This window comes from Hylaeus anthracinus, unplaced genomic scaffold, assembly GCF_026225885.1.
Source record: "Hylaeus anthracinus isolate JK02 unplaced genomic scaffold, UHH_iyHylAnth1.0_haploid 11994, whole genome shotgun sequence".
Taxonomy (NCBI): Eukaryota; Metazoa; Arthropoda; class Insecta; order Hymenoptera; family Colletidae; genus Hylaeus; species Hylaeus anthracinus.
The window spans coordinates 20,576-36,099 of NW_026534341.1; the positions used below are offsets into that span (position 1 = coordinate 20,576).

Sequence of the window (15,524 nt, forward strand, 5' to 3'; positions counted from 1 at the left end):
ACTTCATCCAGTTCTGTACCTGAATAAAATTGATTAACGATTACAGAAATTACAGGGTAAATTCTGTAATAATTTGTTGAACGTTAATTTATTGTATAAATTTACATTATTTCAACATAAATATATATGCATATCACTTATTTGCTCTTGCCGATACTTTTACAATCTCATGTTTTACAAGTCTCGAATCATTGCATGAAAAGTTTATTGAAATTCCTGTTACTTAAAACAACAAAAAATAGAAAGCTAAGAACTTAATGTAACAAATAATTTTTTATATAAAAATATTACATTCGAGAATAAGTTAACAAATTGTTTTCCTAACGCTTCGTCTTAAAGTTATATACAGGATGTAGTGAAAGCTTAATGAAAGAAATGCATTAAATCCTAGCGAAACATATTTTACTCTGCATTCAATGGTTCGTTTATCAATGTCAAAATAATATTAATAAAATTTTAATAAAATATCAAGTCGAAATATTACATCTTGTATATATAACAAATGCAGATCATCCTAGTTAACAAGTATTTACGTTGTGTATACTAAATGAATGATCGATACACGAGTGCTTTTTAAAGGAAGTAACAAAATGCTAATATGTATTTGCATAACAAGCATCAATTACAAAACCTGATAATACTTGCTCGTATAGATATACGTTTGTTTTTTACTTAGTTCTTTAATCATTGAATTGAATATGATGCACAATAATGCTTCTGTATACGCATTCAGTTAATTTGTTTCGCATATAGCAAATGTGAAACAGCGATAGACAGTGGTGATAATATATCAGCAATTACATAGCAAATATATACATATACATGATAAAATAAAAATGGCAACTCTAGCGAATAAGTATTTTATAAATAAGTTCATGTTTTATAAATTGTTTATAAACTTGCATGCTCTTTCGGAATCTGTAGTGATCACATATAGAAAAATAATTTTACAACAAGTTTCTTTTTGTTGATTTTCTCTTAATTACATACGAGTTAATGAATCGCACGTGTGAACATTATACTATCAATAAAAATTCTCATTTGATGCCAATAAATGTATGTAGATTAATATCGATTACGCGCGCGCGTGTGTGTGTGTGTGTGATAACAACGACTTAAATATTTAAAATACTGTAAAAATACAATTTCTTAACAAATGAAAAAATATGCTAATAAAAAATTCCCAATAAAAAAGAATATAATATTCATACGTGCGATACATGCAAATGCATTTTCTTCCTCTGTTTGTTCATATACAACGTTAAATTTCTGGATATAATTAACGTTCCCAAGTATAGTAGTTAATATCTCCCAAACTTTGCACTTTAAAAATCACTTTGTTTAGGTACAGGTGTCTATTTAATGTTTAAATTACAAAAATCTAACGAAAAAATGAAAAATTTATTGATGTATACGCATTATAGTACGCAAGTATACGTATCATCGATTCAATAATGTTCCTCATTGGACACACTGTGTTGCACTCTTTATGAATTGACATGTAAATTCAAAGGAAATAAAAAAGATTTCGCTTTCTTATATTATATATATATATATATACTGCATCGCTATCCCTCTAAAACTACACGGTACCAGGAAAGAGGGATGCGTATAATAAACACGAAACGGATAACTTTAAAAACAGTTGAAAAATAACAGTTTCGATAAAATATGTTACACTGTACATATTTTCTACAGATATATAATTCGGCCAGGTAAACCTGGCGTCTCGTATATTTTGATAACTATTCACAACCGAATGAGGAGACAAGTTAGAAGCTTAGCTAATAAATCAAACATTTCGTTCAAATATTACTATATGTTACAGATACCTTTATGTTACTTAATTTACGATGAACAAGTTTATGATGAAACCGCATAGAATCGAACATTGTTCTTTTCAACGGAATTCCGTTCATTTCTCTTTTTTTTTTTATGTTTTAATTTTTCGTACGTCTCATTAACGGTTCGCATTCGTGCATTTAAAAAGATATCAAAGAATAAAAGGTGTTCAGATGCTTCTTCCACCTTTGTCGTTCAAATGTCGCTTGTCTACATTGTTGAAAGTATATTCCTACTACCTTGCGGCTGGCATCTTCTCAAGAAAGTCTTGTTCGATCACTGTTTCTAACTGTGTGATATTTAACGGCGCTTGTGAATCGCTCGACCTGCGGCTAAGCGTCGTAAAAAAATAATGTAGATCTTGCAACGAACGAATGTTGTTCGAAGTTAAAAGAAGTTCACCAGGTGTTGCTTTTGTAGAATTCTGATCTTGTTTGTACTGCAAATAAAATATACATTTAAAATGTGAACGTATACATGTCCCTTCTTTCGAGCTTACAATATGATCGCGCATCATATGTAAAAACAGTTCGTCTTCAAAGTCATTAAGTGTTATAAATTTCGTTTAAGAAAATTGTTTTATAAATGATATATCCAAAATTGTATATTGTACGTAATGTTAAATATAATTCAAGCACCGATTCGTGTTGGAGTACAGGGTTATTGGCTTAGTTTCAAAAATAAATCATAGATATATATGCTTTACACGTTGCCAAAATAAGTATTTCATCAGTGAAAGCAGTTCATAGCAGTACACGTATTCTGTTTAATCAAAGGAACAATAAAAAGAGAAATATTAACGATAAAAAATGAAACGAGTCTCTTTTTAATTCTTATAGAAATTAAAAGTATAAAATATTATAAATAAAAAACCAATGTATGTGATATAATTCTAACTTTAATGCAATTTAAAAGACACTTAATTGTTTCTAATTGAAAGAGACGTGCAAGCAAAGCACAGTGTTAATTGTGTACATTTGTGTATGTAATAATAGTGAAAGGTCGTGTACAGTTCACTGTCAGTCAGTTTGAAAGTGGCCATGGCAGTGACTGGACTAAGAACAGTTGTTTATTTCGTCTTTTATCTTGTAGTGGTAATAAATGCTCGTAAGTGTTACATATAATAAAAGAAGTGTTTTTTAAACATTCAAGTCAAATTAATAAGTACATGTTCTGTACTAGTTAAATGAAAGTACATATTTTAATGATCTGTGATAAATGTTCACTTACATTAAATTTGTATAGTAATGTTTTTAGAATGTTTGAACAATTTCTGACCATGCTATTTATTCATATTTGCAAAGATTCTCCAATGTAATTTTAAACTAGTTTTTTCATTTATTATTTTATTTAGAATTTACAAAAGAGTAAATATATTTTGCCAAATACATAACAATTGCTCTCATTAACTATTTCTTTCGTGATGCAAATAAAAATGATGATAAAAATATGAACGATGTGAACAGTCGTAACTTCGCTGCTTGTAATGGCCTTAATTTAAGCTGATTGGTAGTAATTAGCAGAAATTAAATGTGATAAATCATTAGGTATATTAAACCATCAAGTTTTATTTATATTACTCGCATAATATTCAAACCTGCAGAATAAGTTACTCGTCTTATTATATTTTTCCTAATGTTTGCAAATAAGGTAATTCGATGGATCGCATTTTTTAGAATACACGGATGATTCTGATTATAAAGACTTAGAATTTTACGAAGAAATGCCAATTGGTTATGTTGAAAATTTCGAGAATGATCACTTGAATATTGTTCAGGATGACTATTATATTTTGAATGACTTCGAGGACACAGTGGCGCGAGGACGTAGGTGCGACGTTTGTCCTGATATACGCGATCTCGATATTCCCTTTAAAATTATCGACGATTCTCACAAAAAGGGAATAACACATGACGCGCAATTGGACTGGTATAAACCGAAAAGAGTGTATAGATATACAAAGCATAGAATTCCTGGATATGATTACGAAGAACTTGATCATGTATTTGCAAAAAATCCTCAAGAGTGCGACGATAGATCCATTTGGACCCATTGCGTCTGTCGGTTCACATGTTCCGAACCAGATGTAGTAGATTGTTATACACCATGTAGGAGTGGATGCGAATGTAAAGAAGAATATGTCTTTGACGAGAAAACGAAACGATGTATGTTACCGGAAGAATGTCCACGAGGGGAGGATTATATCAACGTATAAATATTTTAAGTTAACCAAACTAAGAGATGCTGATTTAGTTGTACTGTCAGTATCGTTAGCGCTTTATACGATACAACAAAGTATTAAACTCGCATTAATCTTAATAAAGTAACAAAAGTATACGTAAAACCGAATGTAAAGTGTCTTTCTTTCCTCTCTCTCTCTTTTTTTTTTTTTTTTTTTTAACATACCTTGCTATCCATCAATTTTGCTATTCTCGTAATGTGCGGTACAAAATCAGAAGACAGGTTATTGTTATCCATACATCCCGCTGCCGAATCTCCGACAAATGCCCATCTATACCTGCATAAACATTTAATTTTGTTAGGACTTACGCTAGAAAGGTTTGTTTATTGCGTGGACCGTATGGACCTGCTCTTTTACTTACATTTGAAACTGTGGAAGCCTATGCGCGGGTAAAAGTAACGCTAGATCCAACAATTTTGCAGCAGCTAGTTGTAATTGCAACCAATGCGGATGGCCGTGTGCTTGGAGTCCGTTACTGGCATTTACAGCCCAAGAAGAATCCAAAGCTGAGAGCAGTTTTATGTGCGAACTGCATAAAGATAGATAATACAGTTCACTCAAAGATGACATTTTTATCAATAAATTATTGCAATTAAAAGCGAAAAGACAAAACAAACATAAACCCCTTAACTGTAACTACTATCATTCGACACTACCGCATATTTCTTGAAAAGATGTGACATTAACTTTCAATTTTTTTTATTGTGAAAATTTATTGTATCGCATGTCTATGTTTACGAACAAGGTATCTAAGGCCATGCCTTAGGTAACAAATGCCATGGTTGCCTAAAACGACGTACATATCATTTTATGATACGGAAACAATTGTAATTCTTAGATACATTATTCCGATATGCAATTTCTTCGGACGATCGTTAATATGCAAGAAGCATTCAATTACCTGCCATGACGACTGATGTCCCAACACCAATCAATTTATGGAGGCATCATAAATTCCACCAAATTGCGGATACCGAAACAGAGCCAAAAACAATAAGACATTAGGTATTGTTAATGTTAGTAAGGAATAAATGCAAACAGTTTTATTATAGCATAGCACATTATATGCTAACAAAAGGGGTTAAAAGAGCTGGCAAAGGATACATGAAAGGTAGACAATAAATGTTGCTATTAAAACAATTTAAAAAAAAAATTTCAATTACAATTAAATTTTTGATATAATAATAATAGTATGTAACTATTAGTAAAAAATAATACTTCTCAAATAAAAATTATCATATTTTCTCTAACGGAACCGTCCGTTAAACAACTCTATTGTACAATGTCCGTCTTGGCTATATTAAGTTTTTCCTTTAATAATGTTTCAATCGATACCACTGGTATATCATGCATCGAAAGCACCAAAATCCCGAAAGCAGAATAACTTCAATTACTGTAAATAATATACGTGTGTGTACCTGAATTCCTCACTGTCTGCATTCAATTCTTGTTCAATATATAGGAAGACTTGAACAAGCTCGCTAACAATTACTGGCCACAAGGAAGTAGCATGTTGCGGTGACATTCTTAAAAGTAACACTCGAAAACAAAGAAAGACTTGTGCCTGAATAGACGGTATCACTTGTGGCAGTCGTAGGCTGTCTGCTAATCGTTCTAGTTTAAAAAAAAAAACAAAATATTCAATTCCATTTTATGTAATCGTTAAAAGGATGTTTACTAGGGTTTACTTTACGTACTTTTAATCTCGTTAACGGCTTACCTTGAATTTCAGGCATGTACTTGTGATATTGATCCATCTCACTGCAAAGTATTACGTATGCTAGCCTTTTCAAAAGTTGAGCCTTCTGTTCGTACTCCTGCTCCTTTGAGGAGAATATACTGATACTGCTACTTTGAGCCATGGAAACGCGATCTGCAACAGAATAGATTCGCTAACAAAACTCATTCGCAAGATAAGCCGCGTTTAAATGATCGCGCGTGACACCTACTCATTAGATCCCGGAAGGTTGTATTGTCATGTGTCATTAAATTATCTATGATAGTCCTCCAATACGGTAAACAAGCTGGTGTCATTTGAAAGAAGGCAGAATCTAGTAAAAGATCCAATACATCTTTGCGCCATGCTTTTCTCGTGTATTGGTAGCCAGATAAGGAACTCAGTAACTGAGAACAAGCCGTGAAGGAGGCAATATTTTTTGTCCTGAAAGTTACGAAATTAATAAAACGTGTCACTGTAAAGAAATTCATTGTGTTAAACACGAATAAATCTTACGAGTGATTTTTCAGATACGGCGTAACATTATACATAAGATTGGTTAACAACGTTACTACGCGTTCCTTCTCTTGAGAACCATAACTAACATCCAATAACGGTGCTAATATTTCTGCCAACACAGCTTGTGCTTGAACGCTGAATGCTGCGTTAGGAGGAGCACCAGGTGTCACTGCATACAAAAAAAAATCTGACAATTACCACGTACATCTATCCAAGTTTCATATGCTAAAGCAATGTCGCGCTGATACAGAAAAATAAAATAATAAATAACAAAAGTTTCAATTACTGAGCTAACTTACAAAAAGAATAGTTTTAGAAAGAAAGCATATTACGCACCAGCACCGGTTTTGCCTTCTTTACCTTCCGAAGATCCTTCAGCGACCTCGAAGGCGTCTTCTCTTACTGCCAAGTTTCTTCGTAACCACGTTGTTTGTTCTAAACATGCTCCGGCTATTTGCGAGCATGATTCGACCAACTAAAATATTTTAAAACATAATTATATGTGTATGTGTGTGTGTGTGTGGGTGTGGGTGTGTGTGTGAATAAAAGAATGAAGAAAGTACCTTCGCCGACACATCCTGTAAATCCCGTATATCTTTCTTCTCCTGCATAGGAGGACATTTCTGCACATATTCGTTTAAGATTGCTAATAAAAGAAATTGAGCAGGCGCTGTTAACGATAGGCCGTCCTTAAGCAAACCCAGCAAAGATGTCCAAGATTCGATAAGAGACTGAGACGTGTTACTTTGCATGTATACATAAAGTAATTCCAACACGGAAACTTCCAACGAAAAATCTTGTTTCACTCCATGGATAGGAGGCGGTGTCTTTACTACTTGATGCACAGTTTGGACCAAAGTATCGATAGGCATCACGCGAATCGCGCTTACCAAGTGAACCATAACTTGCTGATTTGGACAAGCTTCCGGTAGGACTTTTTTCGAATTGCTAGAAGGGTGTCGCCTTTCGTGCCAAGCAACAGCAATGGCGGCCAAAAAGTTTACTCCATGATGAAAAGATATAGGAGATAAGAGTTCTAAAAGTTGATGCTTTACTATTCTTGGGCTACCCACTACACAACTCGCCTGTTCATTGTCTTTCGTTACCAGAACTGCTTGCCAAAGGGTAGAAAGAGATGCAATTATTCGTGGCAGATGACTCAAAGCGGTTCTTCTAGCATGTTGCAGCAGCTCGTTAGCGCCATTTATATCCTTCGGTGCGGTTAGATCCGGAGAAAGTGGGCTCGGCATAAATACGTGAATCAGATTATTGAATATCTGTCCTGGATTCGCCCCGGGAATTCCAGTTTGAATCGTGCCGCTCAAAGGCTGGTTAAATGAAAAGCCTATTTGCTGCGTCGTATCCAATAAACAGTAATGAAGTAAAAATGTTAAAGCTTCTAGATGCGTGACTGTATAATCCGCGGGAAGGCAACACTCGACGGTACTTATGTCCTCCAACTTTGTCATCGTATCTTCATTGATGTAATATGATGCTAAATGCTCGATGTTGCAACACAATTGGTGAATGACCGATGTCACTATTCCAGTTAACGAAGACCCCATAAATGGAAGACTCGATGTCACGAGGGTCGTCCAAAACTGATGCAAGTGTCTCATATGATCTAGTTGTAAAGCGCTAAGTATACTAGCGAGGAACATCGGTTGTTGTGGAATTGGTGCACCGGGTATATATTTTAAGCTATTTCCCATGATGTTAGGAACAGTTTTTGTTGGTGTACTTGGTGCTGGGGCAGTTGGTGGGCATATCTCTTCGCCTTTCTGGTTACTGCATTGATGTTCCAACATGATTAAAGCTAGCAATAGTCTCAATAATTGTATTTGAAAAGCCTCGGTGTGATCGCTCGCCCTGTATTTGCATTTATTTACATCGCTATCTGTGACCGGATCATTAAACAAAATTATTTCTTCGGTAAACGTAAACACTTCTTCGTTTTCTTTATGCGCATTTTTCATGTTCATGACGCTAGATACGAGACAGTGTAACGCGACCTTTTGTACTTTGCATTTTGTAAGTAGATCGACAATGTAACAACTGAAACCCTTTCCCGAGTCACGAACAATAGGAATTAACTCGGAAAATATTAGCGTTAATAATTCTGCGCTCGCAAGTTGTACCTGTCGATTCCCTGAAATTTCTTCATGCGTGAGTCTCATCTGTCCCAAATTGGGATAGTAGCTTCTTGCAAAATAAAGGCACACACTAATTAAAACTTCTAAATACATGCTGCTTCTGTAAGCAGCTATGAATTCCGTATTTGCTATATCCCCGTGAAAGTTTCTTCCAAACACACTTTTCCGATGTCTCGCTAACAAGTTTAACAATGTTGTATTTTTGGTCGTATTAGTTACACCAGTCGTTGCAGCACAGCACAAGAACATTCTCGTGTTTGTTAAAAGTTCGTTGCGTAGAGTACGCAATGCGTACAATGTTCTGGTGGAGTCGTAGACTCCACAGTAAAGTAGCATATGCGAATGAAGGTTATGAACGCCGACTCCATAGTTACGACCCGTCTTTGCATTCTGATACGTAGACTCGTTAGTGTTTTTAGGTGTTTCAGGGTCGTCGCATAATTGTATCACTTGATCGAGCACTTCGTTCAAAATTTCCTCGACTATAGTCTGACTACTCGAGTTACCAAAATATTCTTCCGCGGTTGTGCTGGCTTCCAATTCGGATTCTTCATCGTTCATTGTCCAACTAGGTACTTCGACGCTCGCCTCGAAACTTCCGACGTCGTGGACATCGTAATTTGTTGTGAATTCGTTTGTACTATGGTATTTACCCTTAATAATAGTCCCTGCTATTTCTCTAGAACTGCCTGGCATTATAACCGGATCTTTCTTAGGTTTCGTTTGTTTATTAGTAACTTCAGGACTGCTAGAATCGAAGCTGTTGGTAATGGAGTCCAACGAAGAGCCAACTTCGCCGTTCAATTTCTTTAATCCATTCTTATCTTTCGTTTTTAAGCTGGAATTCGTCGACTCGAAGAGACTCTCGTCCAAGCTAGCAGTCGAACCTTTATCGAAATCTATCTTCTTGAACCTGGTGGCATTTTTCAATAATTCTGTCGTTATGTTCGTCTTCTTTGTGCTAGGCAACAACTCGTCTTCCGTCAATGAGTCATTCGAATTCTCGTTGCAATTTAACGACAAAGGATTAACGAATACGGAAATCTTTCGATTACCGGATATGCTTGGCGGTACCTCGAGTTCCTTCATAAACTGATTCCTTTCGGTCACGTACTGATTGCAATTTTCACCGGCGGCTAATGTAGTCACGGCAAATATTCTCTTCACTTTAACAGGATTTATAGCTTTTTTCTTTTTCTTGCCTTTCCTCCATTTTTTATCTTCGTCTACGCTATCGCTGACATGGTATATCACGTTTCCGTCTACGGAGCTAATCGCGTAAATTTTCGCGGCACCTTCGGTATCATCCTGTACCTCGGATTTCTCCTCCACGGGATCGTTCTTTGTCAGAACGGTATTACTATGTTGTATACTGACATGGAGCACGCTCATGCGACAAGTAGATGGATCTAGAAGTATTATTAGTAACGGATCCACTATTCGTGAAATGTCACCTCGCATTAAAGAATGTAGAAGCCACGATTGGGCATGGAGCTTCAAAGGAGAATTATCAGGGAGCTGTAGATTATCTAGTATTTTTAACAACGACCTATAAAATTAATAAATTCATAAAATCTATATTATGTACGGTAATATATCGAAAAGTTGAATGACTTACTGGTCAAACGATTTCATGCAACCTCGTAGCCTGGGGTTTGTTTCAATTTCTCGACCAAGATGCCACAAAGTGGCAAATCTGTTAAAGGATTCTATCCTCTTTTCTATGTTTTCCGTAGTGAGCGCTGCCCCTACTACATCCTCGACAGCATCGCAAGAGTTGTATAAAGCGTGATGCAACTCGTGTAGTAGTTCGACGCATCGCATTCTGTATTTGTGAGCGGGCAATTCACCGAGATGGTGCCACAAAGAATGTGCCAGTACCTTTGGAAATTACATTTTAAGTCATTACTTTATTTTAAAGAAGAATAAATTAAGAATAAACGAAATACCTGAAACACATTGGTATATTGCATTAAATAGGTTATATGCCATTGCTTCAATAAAGGCACCATAATTACAGCTGTTATTCCTTCCCCGCTTTTCGGGTGAGTTTCGGTGTCGTTGTGAGCTTTCAATAAAGCTATTAAATCCAGTAACGTAGCGATACTAGTCAATTGTAAAGCAGGTTGCTTTCCCAACCAACAGCTACAGACAACCAACACTTTCAACCAATCCGGCAAAACGATGTTTTCTTTTGGCTCTTCCTCTACCAACAAACCATCGCCAGAATGAAAGTATTTGGGAAAGGTGGATAGTTCGACGAATAAACTTGACGCGATTCGTACAGCTTCTTCCCATTCTGTTTGCGAAACTGAATCGATATATAAATGAAGAATATCTAAACGCTTGGAATCTTCTGAAACGGACACGTCTTGGCCGAAGAACCCAGAATCCTCCATAGATAATCTAGAGTTCAACAAAAGCTCTAAATAACGCATTCTTTCGTCGACACTCTCCCTCGGTAGTGGTATCAGTAAATTGTCATACATGTCCTGTACCTTTCTTTCTTTGCTCAGCACTCTATTACTAATTAGTTTAACATAAAAATTCTCATACTGTCTTAAGCATTTTTCCAACATCGTGTGTTGCGCTTGGAACGCTGGAGATGGACCTCTACCTAAGGATCCTGTAGAACCCATACCGCTATGTTTACTTGATTGTTTTAGCGTGGTCAACTGATCCTTGGATGGAGAACTAATATTGTTCGCTTCTATGTATCTAGTCTTTATGTCGTCCATACTTTTATTTCTCGGTAAGCTTTTAGTGTCTTCGCTCACCACCACTGAAACGTTGCTGCTGTTATCTTGCATAGATTCGCTCAATTTCGAGGTACTTTTGCTGGATTTCTTCTTCGATTTTTTGTCAGATCTTTTAGCGGCACCACCCGAGTTCGCCCTTCTCCGAGGGCTTGGACTCTTTTCAGAAAACGAACCGCTGGATGTGTCCGGTTTATTTAGTTTGCTATCCGACTGACTTTTTTCTAATGGTATTGCGGTCAAGGAGTTGTCACTGAGAGCTACGGTAGTATTACCATTCACTGTTACATCTAATTTTATATCTAACTCGTTTTTCTCCGCGTGAGTCGATACAACCGTTGGTTGAACTTTCGATAAAATCTTGGCGCACAATCTAAGACTCCTCGAAATCTCCATAGGAGACAAAAGATCGATGTGATACATAAGTTTACTGATGATTTCATAAAAAAGGCCAGGTAAGTGCTCAGAGGGAGTGTCTATAAATGCGTCCAACGACACCGTCTCGAGTAGGAATTCCGTTAATATACATATTTCCATGAAATTCGGCATTCCGCTACCCACAGGCCTTACAACAACGTCTTCTACTTCGCGTTTAGATCTTGCTCTAGCTTGACAAGCGTGTTCGAACAAGTGTCCGCAATGTATCCAAACGTAAGATGGTTCTAATGTTGAAAATAACAGGTTAGCTAATTTCACTACTTCGTTCGTTTTTGATACTTTGCTCGACTGTCCACAAGCATTATAAAATGTCCTGTTACAAGAAGAATTATTTTATTATACTCGATAACTATGTCGCGTATTAGTTTCGATGATCGCGAGTCTTACCTAAAAACTTCAAACAAAATGTCATCCAGAATTACTGGACCGATATCTGCCTTCTCCAACAAAGAGACCAATATTCTGTATGGTTTCAAATCTTGAGGACTCTCGTCGCAGACAGATTTTAATAACGCTTTTATCGCCTCGACTAACATTTCTTTTGAATACAAATCAAAATAAGTGGGTACATTTTCCATGGTTTCTGAGACTGTAGCAACCGTCTTTCTCTTTAAAATAGATGTGCTTACTTCAGTACCCAAAAGCCAAGCAAACAATCGCCTATGATATACGTAAATTTAATGTATCAAGTATCGAATCTGAGGACATATATATTCCTTCCATATATTTTTACTCTTTTTATTTTACCTATTCAAACTCATGTCCCTTCTTAGTATAGTGACGAGAGCAGCCGTGACTAGCAATACCATCTGTTCGTGTGTTAATTGACTATTATGTACAGGGAAACCAACTAATAGTAAGTCTAAAGCGCTTCTTTGTACCAACACTGAACTATCTTGTACGCCGGCAGACAAAGCGGTAACCTAGGTAACGATTTCGTCAAACGATTAATAAAATGAAAAAGAAGTATTTTCTTTTATTTTTTACATCAATTTTTATTTACCATAATGTTGGTATTTGTGCCCATTATGTACTTTTGTTCTTCCATTGGCAGCTTTTTATTGAAATGTACTAACACAAACGATATAGCAGGAAGTCGAATTCCAGAATTAGAAGCTAAACAGTCCCATAGACATGCATAGAAATGTTCTGGACCTACTCCTTCGCATACCTTTTCAAGTAAGGAGTTTGTTCTACAATGAAAATTTTTGTTAACTCTTTCTCTCAAAGCTGATATTTGTTTGTTACTAATACCTATCAAAGTGGTCAGAACCATCCTCAAGACCGAGAAGAACACCGCTTAAAAATCCACTTAAGCCAGGCCGTAATCTCTCTCCAAGAGGCACAAAATGTGTTTCGTATACCGTCAACAAGGATGGTCTCACATTCATAGCAGCATGACCTAACAGTGGGAATAAACCTAAAAGAATACAAGCGGACGATATATCTAACAGTTTACTGTTTTGTAAGAAACAACTCTCTTACCGGCGCTATATATGAAGAGCTCGTGACTCAGTCTGTTAGTGCCCATACATTTGAAAATAATGTCATATGTTTCTAGAGCTTTTAAATGAACACCAGAGGGCAAAGCAGGATGCATACATTGGGCTAATCTCTTGGATATTTTAATTCTCCTAGGTATAACTGGAAACTTGGTATGGCTATGCAACACTTTGTTTAACTTTCCAAGTGCTGAGATCAAGTCTGCCCATTCGCTTGTATATTCAAAACTCTTCAGAGCTTTATCCACTGCAGACACGTAACTGTACGAAATACACACATTTAATTAGATATTTTGTATTTGAGAAATTTTATTAAGTAGACAAAGTATTTTACTTACACTCTATATTTAGAGTCCTTCATGAGTTCGTACTCTTCCAAAGCGATAGATCCCATTGTTGCTGTCTGGTGTTGCAATTTACAATAAAAATAGATTATCACAAGACCACCATCCACCTTGCATTATCCCAGTGATTATCACTATTACAAATGATTCATACAAAGCAAGTTCCGTTAAGGAATCCCCTTATCGCGTTGCACATTGTATTTAGATAAGAATACATTTCTTTATCTGCAAAGAGAAATTTGGTAACATCTCATGACAGAATTTCAATGGTACGCAATCCGAGTCCCGCGTGTTCTCGGTATGTACAAAACTTCTCGCAATGTCGTATTTCACAGATAAAAATAATCGTCGTTGGCCAGATATCGACTTCACCGACGATTTCACCGCGTTTATTAGCGTCTTATTTTATTCGTAACATTCAAAGCAATCGTCCTATCGCCATTCTTGGACTTGCGATTTTTCAAAGTAACAAACCAAAAAAGACACGGATCGAGATATTTATTTTCTGACCGCTCGCAGATATACGATAATATCCGAGTACAAGGTTGGGGAAATGAATTTTTTGATGGAATTTATACGTGTACAGTGTAATGCTTTTTTTTTTCTGTCTGTTTATACGTTCGCGGTTACCCGCACGGTATCGTACATATGTACTAAATATATATGTATGTACATAGATACTTATAGTACATCATAAGCTGTCATTGTCGAACATTTTTTTCAGAGGCCGAACGTTATTATCGTAGAAGGTTAACGAATATTATTCGATGCGAGCGTAAATGAAATAGCAAGAAAAATGAGCCAGGCAGGGTTCGGTGGCGCACATTGGTCCGAAAGACAGTGGGACAGCTTACCTCCTGATGTTGACATTTCGGATTTAATACATATGTGTCGTCAAGGGTGAAGGTGAGAAATATCGGGCAGCCCCACATTTGTTTAATCGCGAATGCTGTCATCGAGAAGAAGTGATTATTCGAAGGGAATCCGGGAGAATAATTCGATAATTCTCGAGACGGATCACCACAAACAGATTCGCGAAACGCTTCCGTCAGATGAGCTTTTCCATCGTCTGATCGTCTCCCGCACGTACTATTTACACGCCTACGAATGCCTGAAGTTGGCCGTGTTCGAACGGAAGCGTAGTTCTCAACCGATATTGCTAACCGTATTCGTATACGTATACGGTCTGGTATACGTTGGCTTACAAAAGTATTCGAATACTTTCAGATAAAAATTTTAACAACTCGTGTATAACATTGTAAGTTATTTTTTTTTTGCAGCAACGACACGACATAAATACGCGGATCAGATGGACTAAATCTCGAAACAGCCGAGTAACGTTGATTCATATAGTATATTTATATACATAGATTTCTGCATTCTTAATTTGCCACGATACTACATATCGCGTAAAGCAGCATTTTTCAAACTAGGATTCGTTAACTTTCGGAAGAAAGTATATTACGTATATTTTAAAATAAACAAATTCTGATATTTTATTATCCTTAGAAAAAGAAACGCTACTATGATATGCAAAAGGATTTCGAAAATTTACGTTTATCCAAGGGCTCTTAACGAGGGTGAAGTTTGAGAAACACTGGTGTAAAATATCATGTGTGACGTAATTAAAAAAAGTGAAACCCATTTATCATGTTTGATTGATGTTATCGTAAATGTATCGGATCGATGTACATACATACAATGTCGTTTTATCGATAGAACGTCAAAGCATCTAACTTTATTCAGACTAAAAAATTTAAACGAACTTTGATATAGTTTTCGTCTAATTCTTTTTCATGTCATGCTTCCCTATCGAATAGCTTCGTTGCTTCGGTCTGACAAAATTCGTAGATTTTGCAAACTAAAAACTTCATTTAGGACAAAGCAGACAGAATTTGATATCGTCGTCCTTGAACCAAAGAAATCTATATTATCACACAATAAAATCAATGTTCCCCTAATCGCTAATATCAAATTATATTTTATCATGTTCTTTTATCACGAGTATCGA

At 36.1% G+C, this 15,524-nt stretch overlaps 2 protein-coding genes across 4 annotated transcripts; one reads left to right on the top strand and one right to left on the bottom strand.

Annotated features, from left to right (window-relative positions):
* Positions 1 to 1,813: 1,813 nt before the first annotated feature.
* On the bottom strand, positions 1,814 to 14,507 carry LOC128888812 (protein dopey-1 homolog). 3 transcript variants are annotated; one of them, XM_054145947.1, is made up of 19 exons: positions 14,368 to 14,507; positions 13,508 to 13,738; positions 13,153 to 13,430; positions 12,922 to 13,087; positions 12,671 to 12,860; positions 12,415 to 12,590; positions 12,055 to 12,327; positions 10,423 to 11,980; positions 10,092 to 10,354; positions 6,884 to 10,022; positions 6,681 to 6,795; positions 6,318 to 6,489; positions 6,034 to 6,245; positions 5,805 to 5,957; positions 5,503 to 5,698; positions 4,986 to 4,997; positions 4,446 to 4,613; positions 4,249 to 4,360; positions 1,814 to 2,281 (listed from the first exon to the last, which is right to left on the bottom strand). In XM_054145947.1, exons 2-19 carry the CDS (start codon positions 13,561 to 13,563, stop codon positions 2,078 to 2,080), a joined length of 7,443 nt encoding a protein of 2,480 aa, XP_054001922.1. In that variant the 5' UTR covers positions 13,564 to 13,738; positions 14,368 to 14,507; the 3' UTR covers positions 1,814 to 2,077. The 3 variants fall into 3 exon arrangements, with proteins under 3 accessions (XP_054001922.1, XP_054001920.1, XP_054001921.1); XM_054145945.1 differs by having other exon boundaries at positions 6,657 to 6,795; XM_054145946.1 differs by lacking the exon at positions 4,986 to 4,997 and having other exon boundaries at positions 6,657 to 6,795.
* Positions 2,726 to 4,234, top strand: LOC128888817 (uncharacterized). Its single transcript, XM_054145959.1, has 2 exons — positions 2,726 to 2,949; positions 3,519 to 4,234. The coding sequence occupies exons 1-2, from the start codon at positions 2,883 to 2,885 to the stop codon at positions 4,055 to 4,057; spliced, it is 606 nt and encodes a 201-aa protein (XP_054001934.1). The 5' UTR covers positions 2,726 to 2,882; the 3' UTR covers positions 4,058 to 4,234.
* Positions 14,508 to 15,524: the final 1,017 nt, after the last annotated feature.